The following is a 15101-nucleotide window of genomic DNA, read 5'->3' as shown; positions in this document are numbered from 1 at the left end:
GTGGCTGGAAGGGACAAGGGACAGCTGGAGTGGGACAGCTGGAGTGGAGCAGCGGGGCGGCTGAAGGGGACAGGGGACAGCTGGAGTGGGACAGCTGGAATGGGACAACTGAAAGGGGACAGCTGGAGGGGGACAGCTGGAGTGGGACGGCTGGTTGGGACAGCTGGGGAGTGGGCGAAGGACTGCTTGGAGAGTTGCTGGCCCATGGGGCAGGACAGCTGCGGTGGCTGGCGGTGGGTGGGGTGGGGTACTTAGTGGCACGCGGCTGGTGAGGTCCGGGCTCACGAGGAGCTCCCCGGTGGCTGGACAGGAGACAGCGTCTTAAAAGAGCAGACCTGCAGCACGGGAGCGCAGAGCCACAACAAACAGGCACGCGCACACGCAGGCGTGGCAAGACACACAGCCACGACGACAGCAACACCGCGCCTGACACGTCAACCACACACCCGTAAACCCAGAAACAGCTGGCCACACACCCCATGGCAAACCCAGCAGGAAACCCGTGTCAGACCCTACGTCATACCCAGGTATTGTGATGGCCGGGCTGGCGGCGCAAGTGAAGCTGCCGTCGGCCCGGGTGCAGAGCATTGGCCTGGCCGTCGTGGCTGACTTCTGGGGTCGTCTTCAGACGTTCGTGACTTTGGGTATCCGACCGAAGGGTGAGGACACTGTGCCGTCTGCTCATCCGTTCATCTCTCGGGCTGTTGGTGATGGCATGGTGTTATGCTTGCCGTATGACGCTGACTCCCCACCCCCCTCGCCGTAGGGGTTGTTTGGTGGCTTTGTGTGTGGGCGGGTCGCACACTCGCACGGCCGCATGTGTGGGTGGCCGCTCTAGTGCCTGGACGCTTGCGCCCTGGTTAGTGCGTGCCCTCTGTCTGTGTGTGGGTCAGGCGACCTGGCCGTTTCCCGGCACTCCCGTGCCTAGAATGGTGGCGTTGATGCACAGCGGTGGGGCTCTGGCGAGCTACGGCTTGGCTGGGATTCACTGTGCGCGGAGTCACGCAGCCTTTGACCGCGGGAGGGTTTGCAGCACAGCTGGGGTTGGTGGCGTCAAGTTGGGCCCTGGTAGCATGTGATGGCTCGGTGCCTTCGGGCACCGGGACTGTCCCCTCTGTAACATCCGCATTCATACCCAGCAAGGAGGCCCTTGTCAAACTAAAAAGAAACCCTTATACGCCCAAGCCCCACCGACCTTGCCCCTACCGTAAAAGCAGCAGTCCAGCACCGGAACACCGGCACGGCCGACCCCGCGCCGTCGAGCGGCTCAGGGCGGCCGGGACCGGCGCCCCACCCCCAGTCACCTACTACAAGCCAGGTCCGCAAGTCCCTAACCGGCGCCGCATTCGCACCCCGAACGCATGCGCGCACGCACGCAGATACACACGCAGGGACGCATGCAGAGCGCTCGTTTCCAGCCTCATTACATTCATTGTCCTCTGCAACGAGCGCAAGTCAAGGGAGGTGCTTGCACCTCTGCATACTCCTCTTGTCCACTAGCCTGTGTTCATGCACCCCCACTTCCACCAGCAACAGCAACTCCTACACCGCAACCCACCTCGCCCACCGCCCCGCGCCCACAACATCGTCGCCTATTTCACGCTGCACCATCGTTTGTATCTGGGTTCTGGGGTTGATTACCAACCCTTCCGAACTTCGATGCACTCCATGGTCTCCCACGCGCGCTCTGACATATACACACACTACTTAACGAGTTACACAGAGTCCGCTATTGGCTATTGCTTAGTTACTCGTTCCGTAGCTAAACAAGATCCTGTGTTGCTAGCGCACACTTGCAAAGCTTCTGTGTAGCAGTGAGCAGGCTTCCTGTGTCAGAGCTTGCAGTCCCAGCCGCCGCCACAACTTCTCCCGCTGCCATGTCGTGCCTGCACGCATGAATTAGATCAGTTGCACTGCCGTCAATACTTTCGAACGCCTCGAACCTTCTCGGGCCACCCTCCTTTCGTCCAGAAGAGCCCGACAGCACACCTTGGTCTAAAGGTCCACACGGAGGCCGTGCCGACTTGCCTTAAATATGCAAGGTGGCCGCTTTGCGGGGAAACTCCGCGTTGCCAAGGGGACGGCCTCCAGCCTTCCTACGGAGATGAGAGATGCAACGACGTCAGCGTGGCAGCATCCAACAGAGCACTCCCACCGAGTGTGACACAGCCCTGGGTGGGAGGGGCCCCCTCCCTTGGCTGTGCCGTCCTTTTGTTGCGTGCCCCCCCAGACAGCTGTGCTGTGACCTGCATGCACCAGCTGGGTGCTGAAAACACTCGTGTGCCGCGCGTAGGGGCCCGCGGACTCACCTTTCGTTTGCTGCTGAGGCCGCGCAGGGGGCCTCTGGCTCAGCCAGGGGAGTGCGGAGTACCGGCCGGAGAGAAGTGCAGCGCGCGCTCTGTAGTGGGTGTTTACGGGGCCCAATCAACGATATGCTTGCAATAGGTGTAATCAAGAATGCCACTGCGGGCGCGGAAGCTGCGCGCTGTCCTTGAAGGAACAGTGTCGCTGGCACTTCGTTGACCTCTCTATGGTGCAGCCCAGTTCAGAACTAAAACAAAACTGTTCCGACCCGGCATCGCTACGCTAGGGCCACATCCTGTTCACCTGTCGGCTGAGACGATTTGAAGAGGTGCCTTCAGCCTGATTGCAGCGCGCTGGCTTAGATGCCGGCATCCACTCCCGGACGTGTCGGCCAGCCATGCTGGCGTCGAGCTGTGAATGCACCTGGACTCCTTGCGCGCTTTGTTTTCAGCAGCGAAAGCAAGCGCGCCTGAGCCGTTGCCGGAGGTGCCAGTGACAGGAGCCTTTCCCTACCGTGCTGGAAGCGACTGGCCCCTTCGCGCCAGACCCTTCTGGCCCCAACATCCAGACATCCCTGCAGCTAACGCACCAGGTCAGGCTGCAGGGAAACTTGCCCTGGCCTGCCGGGTGCCGGGCTGCAGCCGCCGCGTGCCGTTGGCGGAAATGCGTAGCCATGTTGGTGCCCACATTCTGCTAAGCGAGTGCAGCCCGTCAGAAGCCGAGCCTGCAGCACCAGCAGCAGACATATGCGGTTGGTGCGGGGGTGAGGGCCATACAACCACGCTTGGCAGGGGCAAGCACGCAGGTTCTAGCTCACCAGAAGCTGAAGGGGCGGGAAGGAGCTCGCATTCGCGAGCTGAAGTCCAGCATGGAGGGTATGGGCACGCGTGCATCTGTGTTCTGGCGGCAGGCTGTCAAGTCGGCGGTTGAGGCAGGTAGCAGTGATGAAATGAGGGATGAAGGAGTTAGTGAGGCGGAGGCAGTGTACAGCAGTGATGACTAGCACTAGAACCGCATGCACATGACAGTGACGAGTACGACGAATGGCGGGTCAGGCGCAAAGGTCAGGTGGGTGTGGCGCAAAGGTCAGGTTTTTGGCGCCGGAGCTGACTCAGATTAGGCGCTGGCAAGAAAGTCGAAAGTCGAATGTCAACGATTTCATTGGATAGCGTGAAAAGCAATCGGGGCACGTCCTCGGGTTGAGGGATTTCAACGGATGGAATTCCGGACCTGTCAAAGTCACCGCCTAGGTGCGGAAACGGTATGAAAGGACAGATCTCGATGAGAGGAGTCGATTGGCACCACTTTTACAATAAATGGAGGGGTATAAACCCCTCTACGGGACGGTTTTGTCGGTCAGGGGGTCGGTCGTCCCCCTCAGGGGGGTCCCGGGCGGTTTCGGGGCATGGTGTATGGGATTTGGTTTCCTACCCCCCCCCCCTGGCAGAGCCCTTCAGAGCGCCTTATAGCCCTTCAGAGCCCTCCGGAGCCCTCCAGAGCCCTTTAGAGCCCTCCAGAGCCCTCCAGAGCCCTACTGAGCCCTCCAGAGCCCTTCAGAGCCCTCCAGAGGCATGTGCAGATCCCTCCAGAGGCTGAGCGGCTCTGAAACAGCCCGTGTCAGGAATGCCAGACCACCCTGGAGGTAGCAGGAAGCTCTAACGAAGCACTGGGGAAAAGCACGCTTTTGAAAGAGCCAGGTTGTCCCACAGCGCGGCGCCGCCCCCGCCGCGCCAGTTTCAGTGCAGCCCCCTTGCGCGGCGGGGGGCGCCGCCCCCCGCCGCGCCGGTCAGCCGCAGCCGCGTGTGAGCTCTGATGCAGCTCGATCGTAGGTAGGAAGACTGACGCGCCGCACCGGTGCACGCAGTGCACCGCACGCAGCCATGTCCTCACCTGGCTGGATCACATCCCATCACATCCCACACGCCACTTCCCAGCGCGGCGGGGACGGCTGGCGCCGCCCCGCCGCGCCAGTTACAGTGCAGTCCGTGTGAATCCCATGTGCAGCCCAGATGCAGCTCACGGAAAGGCGCAGCCCCATGTATCCCATCTGAGTGATACACGCAGCTCACACGCAGCTTCCCAACCGGCACCACACGCAACTGCCAGCTCCCGCTCCTGCGCCACGCCAACCGCCAGCCACCACCCCGTGACCTCCGCCGTACACCTATGCACTCATGTCGCTTCGCAGCCGGTCTCCCGCGCAACTTCCAGCTCCCAGCCGTACAGCTACCCGACTCATGCCAACGACCCGTGTGCGTGCCCCCAGGCTCGGCAGCTTCCAAGCCGGCCCACCGTACAACTACCAGCTCCCAGCCGCGGCAGCTACCAACACCCAACCGCAGCTCCTGTAGGGCTGAGGGGTTTGGGGGTGCCGTACACGAGTTAGTTGGGGGTTAATCGGAGCTGTCCTAGAACATACAGTCCTTCGCGCTTCCCACACGCGTGTGCGCTCAACTGCCAGCTCCCACTCGCGCGCCTGCCGACTAGCACCAACTACACGTGTGCGTCACTACAGTCAGGTAGCTTCCGAGCCGGGTCGCCGTACAACTACCTGCTCACACTCGCGCAGCTGCCGACTGCCAAGCTACCTCCTGTACGGCTGAGGGGGTTTGGGGTGCCGTACACGAGTTAGTTGGGGGTTAGTCGGAGCTGTCCTAGAACCCCCATTATACTATTTTTTCTCCGGCGTTCGACCAGCCGCGCACTCCTGCCCTGCCATTGCACATGTTTGCCATCTGCTGGAGTCAGCGGGAATCAGATGCACCCTACGGGACTTCACCAACCTGCCTTAACACTGTCCCATCGCACACCCTACGGGACTTCACCAACCTGCCTTAACACTGTCCCATCGCACACCCTACGGGACTTCACCAACCTGCCTTAACACTGTCCCATCGGCCATCGCACACCCTACGGGACTTCACCAACCTGCCTTAACACTGTCCCATCGCACACCCAAGCCTCCTGCCCCCAGAACCCTGCCGCCCCCACCGTGAGAAAGTTGCGTTTAGGGCGCCTGGCCACGACAAGGGGCCATCGAGGCAGCCACAGCTCCACTCCAGCGTCAATCGCCCCGTCTTGAAACACGGTCCCTGGTCTCCAACTCCGGCGTTCGACCAGCCGCGCACTCCTACCCTGCCGTTGCAAACTGTTTGCCATCTGCTGGGGTCTGGGGATCAGCTGCACCCTACGGGACTTCACCAACCTGCCTTACCACTGTCCCATTCGCACACCCTTGGTCTCCAGTGCTACGAGCTGTTCAGGTGCGTGCAGGTGCGTGCGATGGCCGATGGGATATGGCAAGGGGCAGGTTGGTGTAGTCACGTGGCTGATGAGCTGAGCCCCGGGAAACAAGTTACGCCCAGCAGCCCAGGTGCCCCAAAAATGAAAGGACGTCGCCCGCGCGCAAACGATTACCCGGCCCCGTTACCAGTGCCGCGTTACCATAATCCCGCTGCGGAAGGCTGACGGTGAACGACGAACCGTGAAGTGAGCGCCATCAAGCGGGGGCACGTTGCTGGCGGCGAGCTGAAACGCTGTGGCGTGCTCCTCGTTCCCCGGGGCGCTCGGCCAGGCCACACGCCACAGACAAATAGACAACACACAATGCTGGCGGGAGTGATAGAAGATTCGAGACGGCGCGCACCTGGGTGCGTGTGGCTGGGGTGGCATGACCCAGAGTTTCGGCAGCTGAAGCGACGGATACAGCAGATTCGGCGGCTGGCAGCTGAATGCGCCGCCGACGACTACATGGGTTGCCGTTGCCGCGGGCGTGGACTCGCCGCAGCAAGAGGCTGAAGTGCGTCACTCGGGAGGAAAGCCCGCCGTTAGGGCCGCCGCTGCGCCGACAACATCTAAGGCAGCAGCCATCCTGGTGTCACCCACGAGACGCAAATGCGTGAGGGACAAGTGCTGTTTTGTGCGAAGTAGCGTGTATGCATTTACATGAGTAGCAGAGTATCGTGTCTTGCTGGATGGTATCGCACACGCCCCTTGGAGAGCTGCTAAAATGGGGCCTCCCACCATGGCGCCGGGCCTCGCTCTCCACCCTCCTCCCCCGCAGCTCTCTTCATGACTATGCCTAGCAAATGCACCAGCTCTTTTGAATCCGGCTCGTTCCTGCTTCTGGCCCCAGCAGGGGTCCCCCGCGGCTGGCCTTTGCCACCTAGCTGCTCATCCAGGGCCGCCTCTGTGTTTGTCGCTGCCGCCATCCCTACAGGTGGCAGGTGCCTGTTAACCAGCTGTGGCACCAGCCGCCGCAGCTGCGCCACGCTGCCGTCAAGCAGCTCTGGGTCCAGCAGCGGTGGGTACCACTGGAGCACGCCCTCCGCCGCGACCTGCCCGCCCAGCACCGCAGCTGCATGCGCCGCGCCCGCCGCCAGGCGCGCCGGCGGCCAGGCATCCGGGTCCATGAACGGCGGGTGGCACAGCATCAGCGCGCCTACGTCCAGGCCTGGGAGCGCTGCCTTCAGCGTCACGACCTGCGCCGCCGCGGCGCGCGGGTTGCGCAGCGCCGCGAGCAGCACCGCCAGCGGCAGCTCCGGCAGCCGGCGGCGCAGGTCGGGGAGCACGGCGGCCAGGTCAGTCAGACGAGTCTCGAACGTAGCCTCATCCCAGCCAGAGTCCGCCAGCGCCGCCGCGCGAACGGCTGAGCCGCGGTCGAAGCGCGTCCACTTAAAGCTGGACTTAAAGTCGGTATTTGGGCCGCCCGAGTTGGCCCCAGAGCTGCATTCAGGGCCAGAATCGGCTGCGGGCGGTTGCGGGCTGCCCGGCGCGCCGCCCACTGCGGGGCTGGCGCTGGTGCTGCTGGGCGCGGCGCCGGCGCCCACCTGCCACTGCACCTTCCACTGGACTCCTGGCTGCAGCCGCTCGCGCCAGGCCGGCGGCGCGCCCGCGGCCTCGAATGCGTCCGTGCTGTCGCTGTCATCGGTGCCACCACTACTGCCCCCAGGCGTTACCGCTGTCCTGCGGCAGAGCCGCAGCCGCGCCACTTGATGCCGCCGCGTTGTGGACCTGGCTATCCCCCACCCTGCGCGCGAGCTGACTTGTTGCGCTGACCCGTTGAGTCTGACCAGCACAGCGGACCGCATCTCTAACATTTGGACGTCGGCGTGGCGCACGCGCTGCTTCAAGCCCGCTGTTGCTGTCGCTACTGCTGGTGCTACTATGCTGGGCTAGCTGCCCTATGCCGGCCTTCCTGACTTATCCTCTCTATGCACGCGTGCACCGCATGCCGAGCCCTGCCATGTCTGCCCTAGAATGATGCACTCGCGCTGCAGTATGTCGGTCACTGCTCGCGGCTGCAGGTCTGCGCCGCAGCCGCCGTGTGCAGGCTCACTGGCTGCGAGACTCCGGCGCCTGGGGCAGAAGGGAGGCGCGAGAGGTGGAGCGCGGGCGGGGAGGGGGAAGGGGGCAGTACGGTTCAGTGGCAGTGGCATGGCACGGTGCGGGGCGGGTACCGCCAGACAGTATGGACGCAGGTTGAGGTGCTTCCCGGCCTGCCGTCAGAGCTGTAATATGTTGAAAGCCATAGCGCGGCTGGCTGCTGGCAAGTCCCGCCGGTACAAAAACGGCGTTACGGGAACACCAAGACTGGGCAGAAGCGGAAGCAACGTTGGCGGAGTCCAGGAGACGTGGCTGAGCCGTTGCTCGGGGTTTGTTGCACGCCCTGGTGGCGCCACCCCAACGTGCGCCGGCAGCGGCAGATTCAGACATTCTACCGATGTCAACCAGAAAGCCGTCGGATGCTGAGAGCAAGCCACAAAGTTGCGGGTGGCGATGTCGCGACCTCACGCTGTCGTCATCGTCCCCTCCCCCTGCACACAGTGCATACCTGCTCGGCGTCGGCCGCGCGACGAGCGCGGTTGGAGTGCATCACGTAGTAGGTACCACGTCCAACCTCCACGAAGGTGTAAGCGGAGACAGCAATCAGCGCAGTGGCGCAAACCTTGTAGATGAGGTCGTAAGCGCGGGCGCGGCCAGGAGGCAGAGGCGCGAGCCACGGGTGCGTGAAGCGGCCACCAGGAGCGGACATCGTGAAGGATTGAGAAAGGAATGCGCCTGGATGCCAAGTAAATATTCGCGTGCTGAGCTACCGTAAGCTTGTCAGGTTCGCTGTGGGTTATTCAAAAGATGCCAGGACGCTGCAGAAATTATTGGGTAGGGTAAACAGGCAGCACGTAACAAATTCATGTCGTACATTTGCCCCCATTCCGCCTTTGCCTCTCCCCTGGCACTTGAGCACTGGCCGCGCCTTGACTCTCCCTCTCCAAGACCGCTGAGTCGGGTGTTCATACACGACTCGCCACCATGGGTCGCATGCACAGCAAGGGCAAGGGTGAGCGAAGCAGCGATGTCAGCGGCCGATGCTGGAACCGCGCCGGCTTACCGGCATTTCACTCTGCGCTGCAGGCAAGGCGTCCTCTGCCATCCCCTACAAGCGGTCTCCGCCCTCGTGAGTATTTAAGGGAGCAGGTGGCAGTGGAAGCCGCCGGCCGACTTCGGCTCGGTGCGGCGGTCGTCGCAGTGGTGGCTGGTGGCAAGGGGTTATCATAACGACAGAGGCACAAAGTCCTCATAATTAGACACTAGGAGCGGGACGGGTCGGCAAAACAGATGATGCTGGTCGGTGCGTCCTGGCCTAAATGGCTGTGTCCGGGCTGCCTTCCGCTGCTGCAGGTGGTGCAAGACCACCGGCGCTGAGGTGCAGGAGATGATTTGCAAGTTCGCCCGCAAGGGTATGACCCCCTCGCAAATCGGCATCGTGCTGCGTGACCAGCACGGCGTGCCTCTCATCAACACCGTGACTGGCAGCAAGGTCCTGCGCATCCTGAAGGGCGCGGGTCTGGCCCCCGAGATCCCTGAGGACCTGTACTTCATGATCAAGAAGGCCGGTGAGCCCCAGCAGTCGCCACGAGCACTATGCAGCTGCCCGAGCAGCAGGCCCAAGGGGGCCTCGTGCCTCGGCAAGCGCTCGGTTCCGCCTCGTGCGGTTGCTGACGCTTCGCCATTTCTGCTAACGACGCAGTGTCGATCCGCAAGCACCTGGAGCGCAACCGGAAGGACAAGGACGGCAAGTTCCGCCTCATTCTGGTGAGCGCTTGGGTCCACCACATGCAGGGGTAGGGCGGTGGTGTGGGTACGCCAATTGCGCTGGTGTGTGGCAGAAGTCATGCACATGGCGATAACAAGTACTAAGCGTGCATGGGTATGGTACGAGTGCCTGTGGGTTGATGCACTCTAGGAGACTGCGTGCGGCGGCACACTGGTGCTGGACATTGCACCAGCGGGTGCCAGCAGTTGCAAACTCACTCCCGTGTGGACCCTGGCGGCGGCTGGGTGGCTTGGCGGCAGTGCCGAAGGTGGCTGTCAGTCTAGAGGCCGGAAGCTGGCTACAGCGGGGACAGCCAGGCGGCCAGGCAGCGCAGTGCTGCACACAGCTGTTGTCCGCGCGCGACAATGTCGGTTAGGCAGGGCACTATTGGACTCGGAACTCAGAACCCAAGGAAAAGCAGCTACTTGTCGGGCGCAGCCGCTTGATTGAGGAGCAATGGCACAGGCAGCTTCAGCGCCCGTAGCTGGCTCCGGATGCCTGCGGACGCATGGGGGCCTGCGGGGATGCTTGAAGCACTTATGGCGCTGCAGGCTACCGGGCAGCTGCCGGTAGCCGCAGCGACCAGGGAGCCTGCGGGCGCGGCGCGGCGTTGCTCGTGTGCGGGTTGCTGTGCCTACAGCATCGGCGGACGGATACATGTTGGCAGGAATGGTGTGGCTCAGCGGCGCCTGGACTGTGCAGAGAAGCAACTGGGCGATACATATCACACTCGCCGGAGCCGCATTTAGTGGCGCCGCCAGCCAGTCAGTTACCACCACCCTGCCCAATGCTGGAGCCGCGGTCGGGCGCTATCTGTTGTGCAGCCCAGCGGCCCTACCCGATTTCCCGTTTGTGGAAAGCCTCTGACGCGTGCTGTTTCGTGTCTGCGCGCCGGTTGCCGCCTGTGCCTGTGTGTGCCCCTGCCTCTTCCCTCCGCCCGCCTGCAGGTGGAGAGCCGCATCCACCGCCTGGCTCGCTACTACAAGCGCGTGCGCAAGCTGCCCCCGAACTGGAAGTACGAGTCCTCGACCGCCTCCACCCTGGTGTCCTAAACGGCTAGCTTCTAGCCGTTTGGCGGTACCTGTGGGTTATGCGGCCGGCGCCGCCGCCCCGGGCTGGCAGCAGCAGGGGCGGCGGCGGCAGCGGCGGGCTGCTGCTCCTGCTGCTGGCGGGTTTAGGATTGTGCCAAGAGCTGGTGTTTGTTCTTGGAGCGCGTGTGGTGGCGGCGGCAAGCGCGCCCGGACTGGTGTAACGCCTTAAGCCATCAGGATGATCCATGCCTCGTGCTCGCATGCAGATTCCGGGGGGGGGGGGCGCTAGAAAAATGCGAATGCAGGCAGGCTTTGAGAGTTTGAGATGTCAAGACCTTCGGGGTTTTTGCGGACGGGATAACAAGTTCTTACAGCAGCGTCAATAACCAGCTGCTTTCCTGACGTGCCGTTGAGCTGTTCAGCGTTCCCCGGGGTTCCATAGGCGGGCACGTAGTACTTGCAGCTTTTCCCGGCGAACGACATTACACGGTAGTGCGGAGCATTGTCGTCGCAAGGCAGCCCAGCAACCCAGGGAGCCCAGAGAGGAGTCGGCAGGCACTGTGCAGCCCGAGTCACGAAATAATGTCGGAAAAGCGGAGACTAGTAGTGCGGAACCGCTAGGGCTTAAACAGACTGCATTCGTTACGAGGTAACATGTGAATTCGCAACTTGCGCTACTGACTGCCTACTCTCGTGCCACCTGCAAGCCCACTCCGCCGTCCGCTCTGGTCTACGTACGCATTCGTTCCCACCACACTCGTCATTCGTTCGCATGCAGCACCGCACGTGCGCGTTCTTGCCTCGGACTCCGGTCTCCGGCACAGCACGCCTCCTGACCCCGCAAGCCCGCCGCCCTTCAGCCTGACCTTTGAGCACACTATCAGGAGGCCTGCACACTAGCGCTTTATCCCCATCGACGCAGCAAACACCGCGTTTCCCTGCACCCCAATGAGCACCTGCCCCGTCATCTCTTCTGTGGCCCTGCCCCTCACGGCTCGTCCTTGTCACGTGGCGCCGCCCCCCGTGCCGTGGCGGCGCTGGCGGCTCTCCGCTTGGTGGCGGCCTTGCCCGTGGGCGGCGGCGGCCGCTCCAGCAGCACCTTGGGCCCTGCCCGCACGTAGGCCAGCAGCAGCAGGTTGGGCAGCGCGGAGGCGGCCAGCGTGGCGGCCAGGTTGCCGGTCAGGGCTGCGGAGGGGCGGAGGCGAGCGCGGGAGGGGCGGAATGTTTGAGAGGCGAAGAGTGGGAGCTGGAGGGTCGGACGGAAGGTGCTTACAGAGCGACACGTGCGCCAAAGAACGTAATCGCAAGGCGCGGTATTATGCGCGGCGCCGACAGGGAGGCGGCTGCACTGCAGAGGCCGAACCTACAGGCCGTTTGGTAACTTGAATTGCGAGTGACTCACCGAATGCCAGGTTAACGGAGCCAAAGCGCAGCAGGCCGCGCAGTAGCGTCAGCGCGTACGTCAGCCGCGGTGGCCCGGTGGCCGTGGACCTACGGAGTAGGGACCAGCGTGAAGGGACACGGCGTGAGAGGAAGACTTGGCCGAGCGCCAGCACGAGCGCCGCTGCGGGTGTCCCACACCAGCAGGTTGGCGCCGCCACGCACACGCACCAACGTTCGCGGCTGCAGCATCCCGTGGCCACGACACCCGGCGTAGCTCAATAGCTCCAGCCGGCTTGTTGCGCACCCTGCACCGGCGCACCCCACAACCCGCAACCCAGTGCCGGCACCCCTGCATCTTGCACCCACACCCCGGCAACCCGCACACCCTCGCGGCACCCCACACCCGCCCACCCACACCCCAGTGCCCACACCCCAGTGCCCACACCCCCGCTGCACCCCAACCGCCACACCTGCCCAGCGCCTCCACCAGGCGGTACTCGCGCAGCATGCCCTCCAGCTCCTCGTCGTCATCGCCCTCGTCCAACTTGCCGCCGCCGCCGCCCTCCTCTGAGCCAGACCCGTCCTCACTGTCAGCAACGCCGCTCCCGGGCGCGTCAGACGCGGCGCCTGCCGGCGAGGACGCGGCGGCAATCTCGGCGACCGCCGCGTTGGCGGCTGCCGCCGCGGCCTTCCGCCGCACCTGCTCCGCCTGCATGCGCTCATCCGCCGCCTCTAGCTGCGACACCTGCGGGAGGGGGGGCGCCGTGCGGGTGAGGGCGGCAGGTGAGGGCGGCAGGTGAGGGCCAGGCACGGCCGGCCCGGTACCGTTTGACGCCAGGGTACTGCCGGCCTCCTAGCTGCCAGGCCTCCTTGCGTGCCTCTCGCCTACTCTGCACAGTCCTCCGCTGGAAATGCCGGAAACAACTCCTCTCTCCCTCACACTGCCAATAGGCAGCCAGATTTCTTCCGCGAAACCCCAGCTGAGGCTGAGGCTTCTACTCACGCCCCCTCACGCCCCTGCCCCCTATAGTTTGGTGGATTGAGTTGCGACTTGATGGAAAGCCAGCCGATTGTCTACAGTCTACGGCCAACGCCGATACGAGGAACAAGGCTCAAGAGCGTCCAAGATGAAGGTTAAGGCCGAGCCTCCTCTGCGCTCGGTGGGCTGGTTCTGGGTCTTGGTTTCTTCCGGATCGAAAGAAACTAACCTTCACTTCCCCACTCACACACACGCTCCCTCACCTCCACCAGCGCCAGGTTGCTGGCCACGCCCAGCCGCAGTGCCTCTGCCTCGTTCAGCACCGGCGGCACCAGGCTGGCAGTCACCAGGGCCGCAGTGGCCCAGCGCACCGCGTCGGGCAGGTACACCTCAGCCACCGAGCCGGCGGCGGCGGCCGCGCCCAGTGCGGGGCTGGCGCCGCCCAGGCTGAGGAGTGCCGATGCCAGCGGCCCCGAGGCCAGTCCAATGAGGTCGTCGGCGCCGGCCTCGAAGGCGCGGTCGGTGAGCCAGGTGGCCAGGAACGTAAACACCAGGCCTGGAGAGGAGGGCGCGGAGGTGAGGTGGAGGGTGGGTGGGTGGGTGGGAGGAGGAGGGAGGAGGCGGGTTGGAGACGGGACGGAGCGGTGGAAGGGGCCGCAACAAAACGCAATCCGCAAGCCGCACATCAAGTTCAGCCCCACTTCCCCCCCCCCCCGCCGTCCCGCCGCAGCACCGCCGCCCCGTGGGGCCCGGGCAGGTGCACCCCACATGGAAATGTTTCATTTGGCCCGGGCACATAACCCCCACGCTCCCTACCCCGGCGCTTCCCCACGTGTCGCTGCCACCCCGCACGCAGGAGCCCGTCTATCTCTCCCCCGCTCACCCCGCTGCAGCAGCTCCTTGGCAGCCTCCCGCACCAGCACCAGACCCACGTCCGTCACCGCGGCCGCAGCAGGCTCTGGAGGGACACGCCCGTCAGGGCCGGGCGGCGCGCCGCCGCGCCCGCGCACAACCTGCAGGCGCACGCACAGCGAACCGCGCATTGGGTGTTGGTCATACTGCTGGCAGGCACCCTGCACGGCGCACACCACCGGTACCCACGCACTGGGCACACGCATCCCGCACACCTGCACCAGAGCGCCGCCGGACCCCCGGCAAACCCCGCTCCCCTACAACACCCCGCTCTCCCCACCCTACCTCCCCACCTCCCTCCGCCTTCCCCTCTCCCCTCCCCGCTCTTCCCACCTGCGCTGCCACCCAGCACGCCTGCTCCAGCACCAGCGCCGCCACCAGGCTGTCGGCGCTCAGCAGCGAGCCCACGCCGCCCGTCTTGAGCTGCAGCCCCACTGCGCCCGGCCGCGCACCCGGCCGGCCCGCGCCCGCCAGCAGCAGGTCCCAGCGCGGCCCGAACAGCGCAGCCTCCAGCGCCACCACGCCGCTGGCGAGACCCAGAGCCAGGGCAAAGTCGTCGGTAGCGCCCCTGGGTTGGGTGGCGTGGGTTGGAGTGGGGTGGGGTGAGGTGTGTCCGGAGTGGAACAATGAGAACAAACGGTGGCCGGTGGAGTGACACGGGTGTGCGGGGTGTGATTTTCTGGCGCGGGTTGGTGAAGTGGAGGCCGCTTTCTGGGCCCCCGTAAAACCCATGAGAAACGTAGAGGTGTACCTACTGTCCCGTTGCATTCTTGCACCTCATGGATCCTGGTGCCATTAGTATTGCATCCGAGCCGTTACACCTCCCTTCTCAGCTCCGTGTCGCCGCCTGCACGGCATGCAGCCCGGGCCCCCCGCTCCCCTCGCACAGCCCTTGCGCCCCACGCTCCCCCCAAGCCATCAAGCCCCCATGCTGCACTCGTCTTCTGACGTGGCGATCGCCAGTCCCCGACCAGCCGTTCTTACCAGCGCCACATCGACCCCAAATCGATTTTCGCCGCTGCAGCTCCGAGGACAGCGCAGGTCCCGCTGAGACCTGCGGACACTAATGCTGCAATGATCCTGCCCTCGGCCGGGGGCGGTGCGGCTGGCTCGCCGTCACCACCTTGCGCGTGCACGGCGACGTTCCGCTCTACATGGCTCATGTTTACTTCTTCATGTCGTTTATTTCTTTTATGATTCACTACATGTATTGGGCGTGCAAATCTGACTGCCTGCAAAACGGAACGACCGGAAACGGAAGTCCCCGCCGAGCTGAGCACTCGTTCCATCTTTATAAGAATAAGATTTTAATATGAATGTTTGGGGTGTTCCAAAACGGGCACACAAACAAGCGGGGGCCAAACGGATGGGGCGACCTGGATCAAGCTCACCTGACAGG

General features: G+C 64.0%; 4 protein-coding genes across 4 annotated transcripts; 1 reads left to right on the top strand and 3 right to left on the bottom strand.

The window, feature by feature from the left end:
• Positions 1-1411: 1411 nt before the first annotated feature.
• Positions 1412-3498, bottom strand: CHLRE_07g332025v5 (uncharacterized protein). The gene is made up of 4 exons (XM_043064203.1): positions 2608-3498; positions 2310-2398; positions 2029-2096; positions 1412-1886 (listed from the first exon to the last, which is right to left on the bottom strand). The coding sequence occupies exons 1-3, from the start codon at positions 2701-2703 to the stop codon at positions 2030-2032; spliced, it is 252 nt and encodes an 83-aa protein (XP_042922771.1). The 5' UTR covers positions 2704-3498; the 3' UTR covers positions 1412-1886; position 2029.
• A 2735-nt stretch (positions 3499-6233) lies between these two features.
• Positions 6234-8453, bottom strand: CHLRE_07g331962v5 (uncharacterized protein). Its single transcript, XM_001690563.2, has 2 exons — positions 8138-8453; positions 6234-7662 (listed from the first exon to the last, which is right to left on the bottom strand). Exon 2 carries the CDS (start codon positions 7392-7394, stop codon positions 6309-6311), a length of 1086 nt encoding a protein of 361 aa, XP_001690615.2. The 5' UTR covers positions 7395-7662; positions 8138-8453; the 3' UTR covers positions 6234-6308.
• Positions 8454-8548: 95 nt separating this feature from the next.
• Positions 8549-10661, top strand: CHLRE_07g331900v5 (ribosomal protein S13). The gene is made up of 5 exons (XM_001690372.2): positions 8549-8641; positions 8716-8758; positions 8983-9197; positions 9332-9396; positions 10345-10661. Exons 1-5 carry the CDS (start codon positions 8614-8616, stop codon positions 10447-10449), a joined length of 456 nt encoding a protein of 151 aa, XP_001690424.1. The 5' UTR covers positions 8549-8613; the 3' UTR covers positions 10450-10661.
• Positions 10662-10784: 123 nt separating this feature from the next.
• CHLRE_07g331850v5 (uncharacterized protein) lies at positions 10785-14988 on the bottom strand. The gene is made up of 7 exons (XM_043064202.1): positions 14687-14988; positions 14036-14270; positions 13674-13803; positions 13054-13346; positions 12282-12556; positions 11831-11919; positions 10785-11613 (listed from the first exon to the last, which is right to left on the bottom strand). The coding sequence occupies exons 1-7, from the start codon at positions 14863-14865 to the stop codon at positions 11417-11419; spliced, it is 1398 nt and encodes a 465-aa protein (XP_042922770.1). The 5' UTR covers positions 14866-14988; the 3' UTR covers positions 10785-11416.
• Positions 14989-15101: the final 113 nt, after the last annotated feature.

Source organism: Chlamydomonas reinhardtii, chromosome 7 (genome assembly GCF_000002595.2).
Source record: "Chlamydomonas reinhardtii strain CC-503 cw92 mt+ chromosome 7, whole genome shotgun sequence".
Taxonomy (NCBI): Eukaryota; Viridiplantae; Chlorophyta; class Chlorophyceae; order Chlamydomonadales; family Chlamydomonadaceae; genus Chlamydomonas; species Chlamydomonas reinhardtii.
Note: the sequence above shows the minus strand (reverse complement) of the source record. Positions and strands in the feature narration are given on the sequence as shown.